Genomic DNA, 15,392 nt, shown 5'->3' with positions numbered 1-15,392 from the left:
TTTCGTTGCTGTCCCTGAGCTGCTCAGGGAGCAGGTGACCTGGAGCAGTCAGCGCCACCTGCAGCCCACAGCCCTGGGCCTTGGGTGCGTGGGACCCAGCCAGTTCACGGAGGCTGCTGACGGCCGTGGCCAGGAAGACCAGCACTGATGCGTGACCTCCTTGGCCTCGCTGAAGCTGTGTGCAGCCCGGTGAGGTCTGTGGCCCTTGATGTTCCCGTTTCGCAAATGAAACGGAGGCAGGGGAGTACGGTGATCTGCTGCACAAACCAGAGTGGAAGAGGAGTTTCCACTCAGCCACTGCCAGGGACACCCTGACAGCCACCGCCTTCCTCACACCCTCCTCTCCCTTCCCCCTCCCCCTCCCCTCCCCTCCTCCCCCTCCTCCTTCCTCTTCTCCTCCTCCCCTACTCTGTCCCCCTCTCCTCCTCCTGCTTGGTGAGAGATCCCCAGGAGTAATGCAGACCCCTGCCCAACCCCCCAGGCTTCTTTGAACCTTGACCCTGCCTCCCAAAGCAACCTGGGTCCAGCACCCACACACCCACCTCCATATTGCCAGACCAGCCTTCCAAGGGAGCCCTGGCTGATGCCCCGCCTCTCCTCAGTCCCCTCCCACATGGTCTCCAGTGAGCAACTCCATTCACCCTTTGGGGTTCACTGCACTCCCCAAGAGCGGGGCCAGGCCCCAGCCGCGTCTCCAGCTGCCTCCGTGCCCAGGGGACTTCAGGAAGTGTGCTCTCTACAATCTCAAGTGCCCAGCACCTCTGGAGCTGTCACCTTGACCACAAACAGCCCCTCCCTCCGCCCAAACCAAGACAGCCGTCCCTGCCTGTCCCCTGGGTGGAGGAAGATACTCGTGCCCCCACCCCCACCCCGGCCACCTCAAGCCCTGTCTTTCACAACAGCCCCAGCCAGTTGAGTCACACAGCTTGTGGCCACTGCGACCACAGCCTCTTCGTAGCTCCCCACCCCCAAGAGAAGGGACTTAGGAGGCCACAGTTTCAACTTGAGCCAGCAGGGGAGGATACCCCTGAGCCAGGGCAGGGGCAGTCTCAGACCCATGGTACCTCACTCATTCACTTATTCATTCATTCACTCACTCATCCAGTGTGTGTTTATTAATATCAGCTCCTATAGGCCAGGCCTCTGCCAGACACCGATCCACCAGCCACCGTGTCCTGAGACACCTCAGGGCTTCTCTCTCCCAACGTCCACTCTCGGAGGAGTCATTGTGAAGTCTGTTTGACAGATGAGGAAACTGAGGCCTGGAGAGGTGACACGGCCTCCCCCCTCCCTCCACATCCCCTGCAGCCACTCAGACGTGAGCACACTGGATGCTCTTGGGGAAAAGCCACTCCCTCTTTCAGGCCAATGGCTGCAAGGTTGGCAGGAAGGAGGGCCGGTCTAGGAGGCCGGGATGCTCAGGACAGGATGGAGCCCAGCAGGGCTGCAAGAGGAAGGGGGTCACTGAGCCGCCAGAGGGAAGGGGAAGACAGGAAGAGGAACTGTGTACTGGGGCCCAGCACAGCCAGGCAGCTGGCCTTGGGCCCCCAACTCCAGCAAAGGGAAGTGGCCTTGGTCTCAGCTCAGCCTGAGAAGTCCCAGCTCAAGCAGACTGGACCGGTCCCGACCCATCCAACCCTCTCAGCCACCCAACCGAGCTGAGGAGGGGCAGCCTCATGGGTCCCTGTCTCCTGCACTACTGTGTTCCTGCTGTGTGACTTCAGGGGTCATCTGGCCTCTCTGTGCCATGTTCTGCCTCCTAGAAGAGGGACCCAAGAGCAGCTCAGTGGACCCCCGTGTGCCGAGGGGATGCCGCGAAGGAACAGGGTGGGAAGCTGAGCCCAGGGCCTGAGTGAGGGGCAGGCAGGTGCTGGTTACCAGGGTTACTGTGCAAGGCCCCACCCTACACAGGCTTCAGAAACAGAATCCGTTTCCTGTGTCCCCACCCACTGGCTGGGCTGTGCCCGTGACCCCTGCAAACACCCCCACCCCACCAGCCAGCTCAGATGTGCCCAGCCCTCCTGCCCCAAGCACAACCCACCCCCACCCAGTGTGCTTGGTCTCTGCTCTCCAAAACGCAGGCAGCAAGCGCGTGCTCCCTGGCCCCTCCCCCTCTCAGCCCACTTGGTCCTCAAGCCATCCTCATTTTGTCCACACGGCCTTACCTACCAACTTCTGAGCCCCTTCCCACCCACCCTTCTCTTTTGTTCTCCCCCTAAAGATTATTTGAAAGGCAGAGTGACAGAGAGTTGGGGAGAAAGAGAGAGAGAGAGATTTTCCATCCACACGCTGGTTCACTCCCCAAATGCCTGCAACAGCCAGAGCTAGGCTGGACAAAAGCTGGGAGCCAGAAGCTCCATCCAGGTTTCCCCCATGGGTGGCAGGGACCCAAGCACTTGAGCCATCACCAGCTGCCTCCCAAGGTGCACATTTGCAGGGAGCTGGAATGAGAAGGGGAGCCGGAACGCAAGCCTAGGCGCTCCACTGTGGGACGTGGGTGTCCAGTGTGGTTTCTTAACCCCGAGAGCAAATGCCCAGCCCAGGAGTTCTACCTGAAGGCCTAATGCTTTCCAGCAGAGGCTCAAGAATTCTTTGTGGAATGGATGGATGGGCAGGTGGGAAGGTGACGGGCAGCTTCAGATGTTTAGCCATAGAGAGATGTAGGAGATGTAGAGAGATCCGTTCATATGAACATTCAGGGACTGGAGCACACATTATGTGCATTGGTTAAGGTGCCTGGCTTCCTGTCTGGCTCTGCTTCTAATTCTAGCTTCTTGCAAATGCACACCCTGGAAGGCAGTGGAGTAATGGGCCCCTGGCACCCATGTAGGAGACCCAGATGGAGTTCCTGGCTCCTGGCCCAGCCCCTGCTCTTGAGGGCATTTGGGGAATGAACCAGTCAACAGGAGAGCTCGCTCTCACTGCTTTTCAAATAAAATAAGTAATTTTAAAATATTCGTTTATGTATTTGAAAGACAGAGAAACAGAGAGAGGGAGAGTCAGAGAGAGATCTTCTAGCTGCTGGTTCATTCCCCAGACGGCTATAACAGCCAGGGCCAGGCCAGCCTGATGCCAGGAGCCAGGAGCTCTGTCTGGGTTCCCCACATGGGTGGCCATCTTGCAGTGCCCTCCCAGGCGCATTAGTAGGAAGCTGGAATCAGAAATGGAGCACCACAACTCTATAGGGGATGCTGGCACAGGCAGCGGCTTAGTCCACCACAACACCAGCCCCAGGTAATTCTTCTGAAGACAATTCAGGGGTGGGAGTCATGGCGCAGCGGGTTAGGGTAAACCTTGGGATGCCCACATCCCACATTGGGGTGAAGGGCTTTGGGGGGCATCTGCGCCTCAGTCTCTTCTGTGGGCCTACAGGAGTTGTCTGATGGAAAAACAGGGAGAAAATGAGAGGGGAAGAGGTGGGGGGAGACTGTGAAGGCTGTGGAGCTGGTCCCAGAGTGGGGAAGCACGAAGGCCCCACAGGGCAGCAGGGAGGGAGCTGGGGGGGAGGAACAGAGTCACAGGTGGCCACAGAGGGCAGAGGTCACAGCCAACTGGTGGCCAACAGGAGCTCAAAGGGATGGGATGGGCCAGGCTGAAGCCAGGAGCTCCATCTGGGTCTCCTACAACAGTACAGGGGCCCAAGCACCTGCACCATCATCTGCTGCCTTTCAAGGCCTGGATTAGCAGGGAGATGGATCAGAGTGGAGCAGCCGGGACTGGCACCAGATAGGCCTAAGGGATGCAGGCGCCCTGTGCAGCGACCTAGCCCAGCCCACCCTCACCAGGGGCACCAGCTCACCCTGCTCCCGCCCCCAGGGCAGCAAGGAGCGCTTCCACTGGCAGAGCCACAACGTGAAACAGAGCGGCGTAGATGACATGGTACTGCTGCCCCAGATCACCGAGGACGCCATCGTGGGCAACCTGCGCAAGCGGTTCATGGATGACTACATCTTTGTATCCGGGCTGGGGGCGGGGCGGTGGGCGGCGAAGGGAGTCTACATGGAAGGGCAGATGCACCAGCCGGGGCAGGCAGTTGAATGAGGAAGGGCGGGGCAGGAAGGGTGGGTGGACAGCGGGGCTCCGGTTGGGGGCAGTTGTGGTCCTGTCTGCTCTCTGTCCTGGGGCGGCTCAGTCACAGCAAATCCCACTCGGCCCACTGTGGACTCAAGCTCGATTTGTCCTGAGACTCTGGGTGCATTAGCACGAGGTCCAGCTGGGTGGTGGGAAGCCCCTGGGAAGCACCATGGAGGGGCGGGGAGCTGCGGGGAGCAAGCCGCAGGCCCTTAACCGCATCCCAGACATACATCGGCGCGGTGCTCATCTCCGTGAACCCCTTCAAGCAGATGCCCTACTTCACCGACCGCGAGATCGACCTCTACCAGGGCGCGGTGAGGCCCAGGCCCGGGGCCCCAGTGGGGTGGGGTGGAGGGACAGGCCTGAGAGCCCCAGCCCCTAGTTCTAACCCCCCACCACCCCTGCCAGGCCCAGTACGAGAACCCCCCGCACATCTACGCCCTGACGGACAACATGTACAGGAACATGCTCATCGACTCTGAGAACCAGTGCGTCATCATCAGGTGCGGGGTGAGGGGCCCCCTCCCCAGGGGGCAGCTTGCCTGGGCTCCCCATCTGAACAAGCCCCACCAGCCCTCTCTGCTCCCTGGCCTGGTTTAGTTTCCTTGTTGCTGTTGGACTCATATTTACTCATTGTTTTTGTCCATCTGTCCCCTCTGAACATCAGCTTGGCACACAGTAGGTACTCAAGGGATGAATAAATGAATGAGTGAATGAATGAATGAGTGGTCCACCAGAATGAGCCCTTCCCCTGACCATTCCTTTTCCCACCCTCCCCCAGTGGTGAGAGCGGAGCCGGGAAGACGGTGGCTGCCAAGTACATCATGGGCTACATCTCCAAGGTGTCTGGCGGGGGTGAGAAGGTCCAGGTAAGGTGGGAGTGCCCCACCTGCACAGCGGTTCATCCCCACACCCACGCCTGCCCGCCCCAGGCTGACCACTTCCCGTCCTGCCTGCCTCTTTCCCCAGCACGTCAAGGACATCATCCTGCAGTCAAACCCCCTGCTCGAGGCCTTTGGCAATGCAAAGACCGTGCGCAACAACAATTCCAGCCGCTTTGTGAGTCTACAAGCCCACCTATGTGCACATGCACACGTGTGCACACACACAGACACACACACACAGAGGACACCAGCCCCAGGGGAAACCTAGCAGGAAATACCTACTTAGACATAGGCTGGGAGACTCACTTCCTGCTATGGTCCGTCAGGAATAGAGTCCCCCATCGGCAGAGCTGAGGAGGCCATGACACCTCTATCCAACACCCATGAATACTCCCCTAGCCGTGGCCATGCTACTCCTGTTCCTACTCACATTTCAGGTCCAGTGAGTTTTTTTCATTCATTCATTCTTTTTCAACAAATTCTTCTTGGGCTCCTTATTTGCGTGAGATGCACTGCTAGGCCCAGTGAGACACAGAACAGGTAAATAGATCTGGATTTATGGTCCAGTTCTGTCATGGTTTAGCTGTGTGGCCTGCACAAAAAAAAAAAAGCCTGTTAGGATGCCCACATCCCACACCAGTGTGCTTGGCATTAGCTCCCAGCTCTGGCTCTTGATTCTAGCTTCCTGCAGACCCTGTAAGGCAGCGGTGACAGCCAAGGGGATTCTCTCAATTTGGAGGGGGGGGCAGTTTATGGGCATTTAGGAAGGTGAACCAATAGGTGGAGGAGCTCATTCTCTTCCTCAAATACATAAGTAAAAAAAAATTTAAAAGAGAGATTGAAAGTCCAAGACGGCCCTGCCCCATGGATTCAGCCTCTGGTGCGGGCCTCATGGCAATGGCATTGCAAGGGTGGGAGTACCTGAGGAAGAGGCCACAGAGAGAGACAGGAAGCAGCGAGACACGGGGCCCAGCTGCTGTTCAGATAAGAACTTGCTCTCGCAGGACCTACCTGGGTCCCAGGAGAACTACTGGAATCTTTTGCAAGGGCAGCACCCTCAATGACCTCACCACTTCCCACTAGGCCCCTCCCTCCTTTTTTAAAGGGAAAGTAACAGAGAGGGCGAGATCTCCCATGTGCTGGTTTACTCCCAAAGTGGCCACAACAGCCAGGTCAGGGCCTGGTCAAAGCCAGGAGCCAGAAGCCAGGAATTCCATCCGGGTCCCCGACATGGGTGGTAGGTACTTGAGCTGTCATGTTCTGCCTCCCAGGGAGGCAGGAGCTGGACTCCATCCCAAGCTCTGATATGGGATGTGGACGTCCCACTGCACCATGTGGCCCACTCTTAAACCTCCACCATGTTTCAACATGGCCACACTGAGGGACCTAGCTGCTTCCAGCTCATGATCCTCTGGAGGCCACACTCAAATACATCCAAACCCAAGCAGGGGCTGCGTGTTTCCCTCCCGGCCACAGGGCAAGTACTTTGAGATTCAGTTCAGCCGTGGCGGGGAGCCGGACGGAGGCAAGATCTCCAACTTCCTGCTGGAGAAGTCCCGCGTGGTCACGCAGAATGAAAACGAGAGGAACTTCCACATCTACTACCAGGTGCGGGCCAGGGAGCCACAGCCCCAGGGCGGAGGGAGCCCCACTGGGAAGCCGTGGAGGAGACAACAAGAAAAGTCTGGGAGCTGTGCCACGCCCAACTCAGGCGCAGGTCCACTGTACTCCCTGCAGCTGCTGGAAGGGGCCTCCCAGGAGCAGCGGCAGAACCTGGGGCTCATGACGCCTGACTACTATTACTACCTTAACCAATCGGACACCTACAAGGTCGACGGCACAGACGACAGGAGTGACTTCAGCGAAACTCTGGTGAGCACCGGGCACCCCTCCAGCCCTTGGGTGCAGGAAACCGCCTCAAGTTACAAACCAGGGGAATGAGGCCCAGAGAGGGGCAGGGACTTATGCAAGGTCACACAGCAGAGTGGACATCAAAGGCAGGATGGAGGTGGCAGTGGGGGGATCTAAGGGTCTTGACTCCCTGAGTCTGTGCTGCAGCCCCAGGAGCCTGACCCTGGGGACGAGGGAGAGGTCCAGCTGGTGGTTCAGGCTCTGTCCCCGCTGTGCCCACAGAGTGCCATGCAGGTCATTGGGATCCCGTCCAGTGTCCAGCAACTGGTCCTGCAGCTCGTGGCAGGGATCTTGCACCTGGGGAACATCAGCTTCTGTGAAGATGGGAATTATGCCCGGGTGGAGAGCGTGGACCGTGAGTGTGGGCGCGGGAGGGCAGGTGGGGGCCCGCTCATCCCCAGGAGGGTGAGAACTCGGTGTGGGGGGGTCAAGGTCAGAGTCCCTGGGCAAGGGGGGGGGGAGAGGGAGGGGCTGGCATGAGGCCGGAGAGCCTGACCAGCTGCCCGCCCTTTGTCCCGTGGCCGGGCAGTCCTGGCCTTTCCCGCCTACTTGCTGGGCATCGACAGTGGGCGCCTGCAGGAGAAGCTGACCAGCCGCAAGATGGACAGCCGCTGGGGTGGGCGCAGTGAGTCCATCGACGTCACGCTCAATGTGGAGCAGGCGGCCTACACCCGTGACGCCCTGGCCAAAGGCCTCTATGCCCGCCTCTTTGACTTCCTGGTGGAGGCGAGTGGGGCCTGGGGGGTGGTGGGCGAGGCTGTTACAACCTTGGCAGCTCGTGCAGTTGGGTCCTGCCACACGCACACACACACACACACACACACACACACACACACACGGGAGACCTGGATGGGGAGTTCCTGGCTCCTCTCTCTCTCTCTCTGCCTTAAACATTTTCACAAGAGTGAGAACCGGCTGGGGAGGGCCTGCCCGGATGCCCACCGACCTCCTGTCCACACCTCGCTCACAGGCCATCAACCGAGCCATGCAGAAGCCCCAGGAAGAGTACAGCATCGGCGTGCTTGACATCTACGGCTTCGAGATTTTCCAGGTTCGCGGGCCCCTGGGCCCCGCCCCCTGGCCCACACCCTGCCCTCCCTGTGAGCTGGGGTTGGCCCCCAGCGGGGGCCCACTGAAGGAAGGGTGCCTGTCCCCCCTTGGCAGAAAAACGGCTTTGAGCAATTCTGCATCAACTTTGTCAATGAGAAGCTGCAGCAGATCTTCATCGAGCTCACCCTGAAGGCAGAGCAGGTCGGCTGGCGCGGGCAGGGCCGGGGCACTCGGAGTCGGGGGGCAGGACTGTGTGAGGGACATGGACAGCTGGGGGACCCTGTTCCCATCTCTCTCTCTCTCTCTCTCTGCTTGCCTGCTCAGGCTCCATCGTAAGATTTCTTAAAATATTTACTTATTTATTTCATCTCAAAGGCAGAGCAACAGAGAGAGGGAGAGACAGAAAGAGAGAGGCCTTCCACCTGCTGGTCCACTCCCCAGATCCAGCCACAACAGCCAGGGTTGGACCAGGTCAAAGCCAGGAGCCAGGAACTCCATCCTGGTCCCCCAGGCACACCAGCAGGGAGCTGGATCGGAACCAGCGCTCATGCAGGATGCTGGCATCGCAGGCAGCGGCTTAACCTGCTGCACCACAACACAGGCCCTTTCCTGATTGACTGTGAGGACATTTCGGAGGCAGCCGTCAAGAGCCACTTTGGGTGCCCACTTCCCATATGAGGGGGCAGGGGTTTGATCCCAGCTTCCTGCTCGTGTGCATCCCGGAAGGCAGCAGCTGATGGCTCCAATCCCTGCCACCCACATGGGAGAACTGTGTTGAGTTCCCTGCTCCACACAGGAGCCAGCAACAGCGCTGGGTGATGGGGGGAAGGGCATGCGAGGGGTACCGGCCACACCCCTTCCACCCGCCCCCATGTCCACCTCCAGGAGGAGTACGTCCAGGAGGGCATCCGCTGGACCCCTATCCAGTACTTCAACAACAAAGTCGTCTGCGACCTCATCGAAAACAAGCTGGTGAGGGCTGGGCCAACTTAGGGTCCCCAACATGAGGCCGGGAGACCCCAGACAGGGGCTATGACACCCTGGGCAGGAGCCCTCTCTACCCTGTGTCCACTCCCTCCAGAAGGTGGAGCACAGCTGAAATAGCCCTGCAGTCATCCATTCATTCTGCCCACCTGCTCACCAGTCACTTATTCATTCAACAAACACTGCCCAAGGCAGACTAGCTCAGAATCAGAGGGGTCGAAACTGACAGGTGTCCCACCAATTGATTTCAGTCCCTGGAAGGAAAGGAAGGGTGGATTCCTGTAGAGCTTCCCCGGGGGGGTGGGGAGGACCCCCACACACACCTGAGTCCCTCACTAGCACTTTTTGGAAGCCCCGCCCTCAGCTCTGGCCATGTCCTTGCCTCCACCTCCACACTAGGGGAGCAACATGGGGCAGGGCCAGGCCTGAGTGAGCCCCTCCTGCCTGTCCCTGCAGAACCCGCCAGGCATCATGAGCGTGCTGGATGATGTGTGCGCCACCATGCACGCCACGGGTGGCGGTGCCGACCAGACACTGCTGCAGAAGCTGCAGGCGGCTGTGGGCACCCATGAGCACTTCAACAGCTGGAGCGCCGGCTTCGTCATCCACCACTACGCCGGCAGAGTGCGTGATGCCCCGGCATTGGGCCCCCACCACTATGATGGTCCTTGTGCCCCCAGGGACACCAGGTTGCAGCCCCGCCCCCATACCCAGACTGGAACAACCCTGCAGGGACTCCCAGCCAGGACTGCAGGATTCCATAAGCCCCCTCCTCCAGGCCCCACCCTCCACCATGGACCCCTTCCCACTGACTCCAGGAACTCTCAACCCCCTGCACCTGCCTGGCAGGGCTGCAGGAACCCATTGGCCCCTGCTCATGGCCTCAGCTTCCCCCAACCCACAGAGTGGCTCCCCCTAAGAGACAGGACACAAGCCCCTCCCCATAACCCCAGCTTGGGCAACAGATCACCAGCACTCTCCCCGTGCCTAGAGACCCTCCCCCCCAAGAACAAATCTGCAAGCACCGCCCCCAGGCATCTGCTGTAAGCCGCCACCCTTCAGAGTGGGCTTGGGCTCCCTACTGACCCCCACCCAAGGCGACAGAAACCCACTGGCCTCCCACGCAGTAGACAGCACTGTGGATTCTCCCACCCTGCTCCCGAGACCTTGGCACGGGCAGCTGGCTTTCCCAGGAGGCTCTGCCCCAAGCTAACACCACTGCCCACCAACCCCTAAAATGGTCAGGTATTCCCCCAGCCAGGACTAGAGAGAGCCTCCCCCTACCCAAGATAGCAGCCCCAGCCCAGACTCTGACCTCCCTGGCCCCGCCTCCCAGTCCCCCAGTTGACCACAGATTTCTAGGCTGACTGGAATTGACTCCACATTAAGTAGCAGCCCCCAGGGACCCTCCCCCAACCTGGACTGCAGCCTCCCACCCCCCCAATCGGGATTCACAACTTCTACCTCCCCTGCCTCAGATCCAAGCTGCAGCACCTACCCTCCAACCTCAACTTAAACATCAGACCCAGGAGCCCGGGAGCTGTGAACCGCAGATTTCTCCAACCACAGCTGTAGATGCGACCGACCCCCTCCCAGAGCAGGATCCCAGGGCCCCCGACCATCTGGGCTATGAGCATCCCCCATGTCTCCCTCCAGGTCTCCTATGATGTCAGCGGCTTCTGCGAGAGGAACAGGGACGTCCTCTTCACTGACCTCATAGAGCTGATGCAGACCAGTGAGCAGTGAGTGGCCCTGGGGGGTGCGGGCGTCCAGGAAGAACCCCCTTGAGGTGGTGGGGAGGACTGGGGATCACTCCCCCATCTTCCCCAGAGCTCCTGTCACCCCTCAGACTTTCCGGGGATGGCTGTGCAGTCAGACAGCTCCTGCTGGCTAGTTCCGATGTGAAAGGGACTTGGGGCTCCCAGGGTCCTTCAGAATGCTCTTAACAAATGGAAAGAAACAATGAGTTTTTCTGGGATGCAAAACATTTGGAAATCCTTGCATTTGTTTTTTCATAACTTGCATTTTCCATGAACTTCTGGGAGACCCCTAGTACATGCATGGATTTCAAACTGTTGTACACCAAATAAAAATAAATCTTTTTTTATTATTATTATTTGAAAGGCAGACAGAGACACAGAGAGCACTCATCTGCTGGTTTGCTCTCCTAATTCCTGCAATCACTGGGCCTGGGCCAGGGCTGAAGCCAGGATCTGGGAACTCAACCCACGTCTTTGTGTGGATGGCAGGAACCCAAGTACTTGGGCCATCACCACTGCTTCCCAAGGCGTGCATCAGCAGGAAGCTGGAGTCAGGAGCTGGAAGCTGGGATCAAACCCAGGCACTCCACTGTGGGACTCAGCAGTCTTCATTAATAGGCCAAATGCCCACCCCCTAAATTAATCATTTAATGCCAAGTCTCCAAGAACTTTCTGAAGTACCCTTGTATTTCTTCGGATACACGTGCAAACATGAACATGTACAACTGTCGTAAGGGGAACCAGCTTTGTGGCACAGTAGGTGAAGCCACGGCTTGAGACACCGGCATGCCACACTGGAGCGCCAGTTCAAGTCCTGGCTGCTCCGTTTGTGATCCAGCTCCCTGCTAATGCCAATGCACCTGCAAAGGCAGCAGATGATGGTCCAAGGGCTTGGACCCCTGACACCCATGTGCAAGACCCAGATTGAGTTCCTGGCTCCTGATTTCAGCCTGGCTTTGACCTGGCTGCTGTGGGCATTTGGGGAACCAGCGGATAGAAGATCCCTCTCTCTGTCTGTCTCTCTACCCCCAACCTTGCTCTGCCTTTCAAATAAATAAATGTTTAAAAAAGAAGAATGAGAGGAGAAGGGAGGGAGGGAGCAAAGGAAATGAATGAATGAATGGTCCCCAGGAAGGGACCTGATCCTGCTGCCCAAGATGCTTCCCCAGGTGGCAGTCACCCTTTAGTATCCATGGGGGGCTGATTCTAGGATCCCCCAAGGACACCCAACCCCTAGATACTCAAATCCTTTCCATAAAATGGCCTAATATTTACACATCCTTCAGTCTACTTTAAATCTTTCTAGATGACCTAACAATACCTAATACAAGGTAAATGCTACATAAACAGTTGCTACACTGTTTTGCCTACCTACTAGAAAATAAAGAGTCTGGGAGCAGGCGTTTGGCCTAGTGGTTAACACGTCCGAGTCGACATCAGAGTATCTGGGTTCCATACTCAGCCCCACTGCTGCTAATGCAGACCCTGGAAAGCAGCAGTAATGCCTCCATTGACTGGGTCCCTGCACCCATGTGGGAGACCCACACTGAGTTCACAGCCATTGGTCTCGGCCCCAGCCAGGGCACAGTGCTGGCATTTGGGGAGTGAACCAGCAGATGCAGGATTCTCTCTCTGTGTGTATGTCTCTCATATAAATAAATGTCAGTACATATTCAGTACAGGCACAGATTTTTTTTTTCAGATGTTTTGGGTCTGCCGTGGGTTGAATCCACGAATGCAGAAGGCCAACTGTATTTTATTATTTGATTTTTTTTAAAAGATTGATTTATTTATTTGAAAGGCAGAGTGAGAGAGAGGCAGAGGCAGAGAGATCTTCCATCTGCTGGTTCACTCCCCAAATGGCTGCAACAGCCAGAGCTGGACTGATCCAAAGCCAGGAGTCAGGAGCTTCCTCTAGGTCTCCTACACAGGTGCAGGGACCCAAGGACTTGGGCCATCTTCTACTGTAGCAGAGAGCTGAATAGGGAGTGGAACGACTGGGACTCGAACTGGCACCCATATGAGATGCAGGCACTGCAGGTGGCGGCTTTACCTGCTACGCCACAGCACCAGACCCCTATTATTTAACCTTGCTGTGTTTTACTTCCTTGCCTGATCACAGAGGAAGATATAAAAAGTGCAGCTGAATCAAGGAACCCAATGAAGGCTGGCGCTGCGGCTCACTAGGCTAATCCTCCGCCTTGCGGCGCCGGCACACCGGGTTCTAGTCCCGGTCAGGGCACCGGATTCTGTCCCGGTTGCCCCTCTTCCAGGCCAGCTCTCTGCTATGGCCTGGGAGTGCAGTGGAGGATGGCCCAAGTCCTTGGGCCCTGCACCCCATGGGAGACCAGGAGAAGCACCTGGCTCCTGCCATCAGATCAGTGTGGTGCGCTGGCCGCAGCGCGCCGGCCACGGCGGCCATTGGAAGGTGAACCAATGGCAAAAAGAAGACCTTTCTCTCTGTCTCTCTCTCTCACTGTCCACTCTGCCTGTCAAAAAAATAAAAAAGGAACCCAAAGAAAAGACAAAACCAGCACTCCCCGGCTCAGCCATCACAGCACCCTTCACCCTCAGAGAGATCCCTGTTTGATGTGCTGGCACTGGGGCAGCCCTGCCTCTGGGGAAGGGCACCCCAGGGCCCAGCTGCACCTGCCACCCCTCTCTCTGCCCCCCAGGGCCTTCCTCCGGATGCTGTTTCCCGAGAAGCTGGACGTAGACAAGAAGGGCCGCCCCAGCACTGCCGGCTCCAAGATCAAAGTGAGGCTTCGTCCCAGCATTCCAGTCCCCAGACCCCATCTCTCCCCCATCCCCCGGGGCCTCTGCCTCTGTTTCTGGCACCCTCCATACCACAGAAGCCTCCTCCAGCTCTGGGTTTGGGAGTTTTCAAGCAGCTTCCTTGACATCCCCCTCAAATACCTAAATTGAACTTTTAGGGAGATGTTGATAATTTGTTTTTAATGCGGTAAAACACCCACATAAAGTGGACCATCTTACCCATTAAGCACGTTCCTGTGGCTGTTGAACCCTGACCACCATCAGTTTCCAGAACTTTCTTCTCTTCCCAAAGTGCAACTCCGCCCCCAGGAGACAACTCACTCCCCTCCCTCAGCCCCTGGCACCTCCCACACACTCTACTTCCTGTCTCTGTAGCTCTGATGACCCCAGGGACCTCCTAGGAGTGGAGTCACATGGGGCTTGTCCTTTTGTGTCGCATGACTCAGATCCCATTGTGTGGATGACCACACTGTGTGCACCCACTCACCCGTCAGTGGATATCCGGGCTGCTTGCACCCGTGGCTGTGAACGTGGGGGTCCCGTCCTGGTGACAGTTTAACACCTATCTTACATACAGGAGGAACTAGCTTCATCCAACACCCCCGTCCTCCCACCTTGAACAGTTTCCTTTCTGGTCCTCCCCCTCCCCCTGAGCAACCCAAGGCTCCCCTCCCAGACACACACGTGATCCCCGACGCCCAAAGTTCCCGTCCCCATGAAGGGCAGGCAGAAATGAACTCTCCTCACTGCTCTGTGAAGCAGTCAGCCAGGCCTTCTGAGCACTGTCTGGGCCAGGCTACGGTGAGTGTGGCAAAGGTGACAGTGCCAGTGTGACAGTCTGCGGGCTGGGTACACACACAGCAGAGACGCGGGTTCCCTGTGGTGCACTGCACGCCAGCCCCGTTCCCCATGTCCCCTAGACATCCGAGTCTCCTGGGGCTGGGGTGGAGACGAGGTCCGACAAGCCCACCTGTGCGCCCCCTCCCCTTCTCCTCGCTGCAGAAACAAGCCAACGACCTGGTGGCCACGCTGAAGAGGTGCATACCCCACTACATCCGCTGCATCAAGCCCAACGAGACCAAGAAGCCCCGGGACTGGGAGGAAAGCAGGTGAGACCAGGCTCAGCCCCAGGTTTACACTGAGAGCTGACTGGGACCTCCAGGATGACCCCAGCCTGTCTGTGGGCTGACCAAGTGGCTAGCCCAGGCCCCCCACTTCCCCGAGACCCCACCCCCAGTACTGACTGCCAGGACGAGAAAAGACCCCTTCCCCAAGATCCCACCCCCACAGAAGTCACCCCCAGACTGATCCCTGAGCCGCCTCCCCAGGTCTCACCCCACCCCCAATCATGCAGGCCTCCAGCCCCTCACCCGCAAGGGACTCAGACCCCTCTCCCTGCCAGGGTCAAGCACCAGGTGGAGTACCTGGGCCTGAAGGAGAACATCCGCGTGCGCAGGGCGGGCTTCGCCTACCGCCGCCAGTTTCCCAAGTTCCTGCAGAGGTGAGCAGCCCCCAGCCCCTGCACTCAACGAACCCCACCCCCCCATCAGAATGACAGGCCCGCCCTGTCTGCTCCGACCACACACACACACACACACACCGCCCCTCTGCCTCCAGGTACGCCATCCTGACCCCTGAGACGTGGCCGCGGTGGCGTGGGGATGAACGCCAGGGGATCCAGCACCTGCTTCGGGCGGTCAACATGGACCCCGACCAGTACCAGATGGGGAGCACCAAGGTCTTCATCAAGAACCCAGAGTCGGTGAGTGAGACAGAGAAAGATCCTCTGTCCACTGGTTCACACTCCTTATGCTTGCAACAGCCAGGACTGGGGCCACACTAAAGCCAGGAGACTGGAACTCAATCCAGGTCCCCATTCTGGGTGGCAGGGACCCAGAGCACTTGAGCCATCATCTGCTGCCTCCCAGGATGCACTGTAGCAGGGGGCAGGATG

General features: G+C 58.2%; 1 protein-coding gene across 2 annotated transcripts in view; it reads left to right on the top strand.

Moving 5' to 3' along the window:
• The window catches only part of MYO1F (myosin IF), a 30,806-nt gene that overhangs the window by 4,773 nt on the left and 10,641 nt on the right, over positions 1-15,392 (top strand). For both annotated transcript variants that reach the window (XM_008249129.4, XM_070067553.1), the window contains exons 2-19: positions 3,817-3,954; positions 4,299-4,388; positions 4,483-4,577; positions 4,856-4,943; positions 5,044-5,133; positions 6,435-6,566; positions 6,696-6,830; positions 7,092-7,224; positions 7,399-7,595; positions 7,840-7,920; positions 8,034-8,120; positions 8,805-8,891; positions 9,360-9,527; positions 10,560-10,645; positions 13,339-13,420; positions 14,441-14,547; positions 14,841-14,939; positions 15,056-15,200. In XM_008249129.4, the coding sequence (XP_008247351.2) occupies positions 3,817-3,954; positions 4,299-4,388; positions 4,483-4,577; positions 4,856-4,943; positions 5,044-5,133; positions 6,435-6,566; positions 6,696-6,830; positions 7,092-7,224; positions 7,399-7,595; positions 7,840-7,920; positions 8,034-8,120; positions 8,805-8,891; positions 9,360-9,527; positions 10,560-10,645; positions 13,339-13,420; positions 14,441-14,547; positions 14,841-14,939; positions 15,056-15,200 (2,040 nt within the window). The remainder of the gene's footprint in view (positions 1-3,816; positions 3,955-4,298; positions 4,389-4,482; positions 4,578-4,855; positions 4,944-5,043; positions 5,134-6,434; positions 6,567-6,695; positions 6,831-7,091; positions 7,225-7,398; positions 7,596-7,839; positions 7,921-8,033; positions 8,121-8,804; positions 8,892-9,359; positions 9,528-10,559; positions 10,646-13,338; positions 13,421-14,440; positions 14,548-14,840; positions 14,940-15,055; positions 15,201-15,392) is intronic.

This window comes from Oryctolagus cuniculus, assembly GCF_964237555.1.
Source record: "Oryctolagus cuniculus chromosome 16 unlocalized genomic scaffold, mOryCun1.1 SUPER_16_unloc_1, whole genome shotgun sequence".
NCBI lineage: Eukaryota > Metazoa > Chordata > Mammalia > Lagomorpha > Leporidae > Oryctolagus > Oryctolagus cuniculus.
Note: the sequence above shows the minus strand (reverse complement) of the source record. Positions and strands in the feature narration are given on the sequence as shown.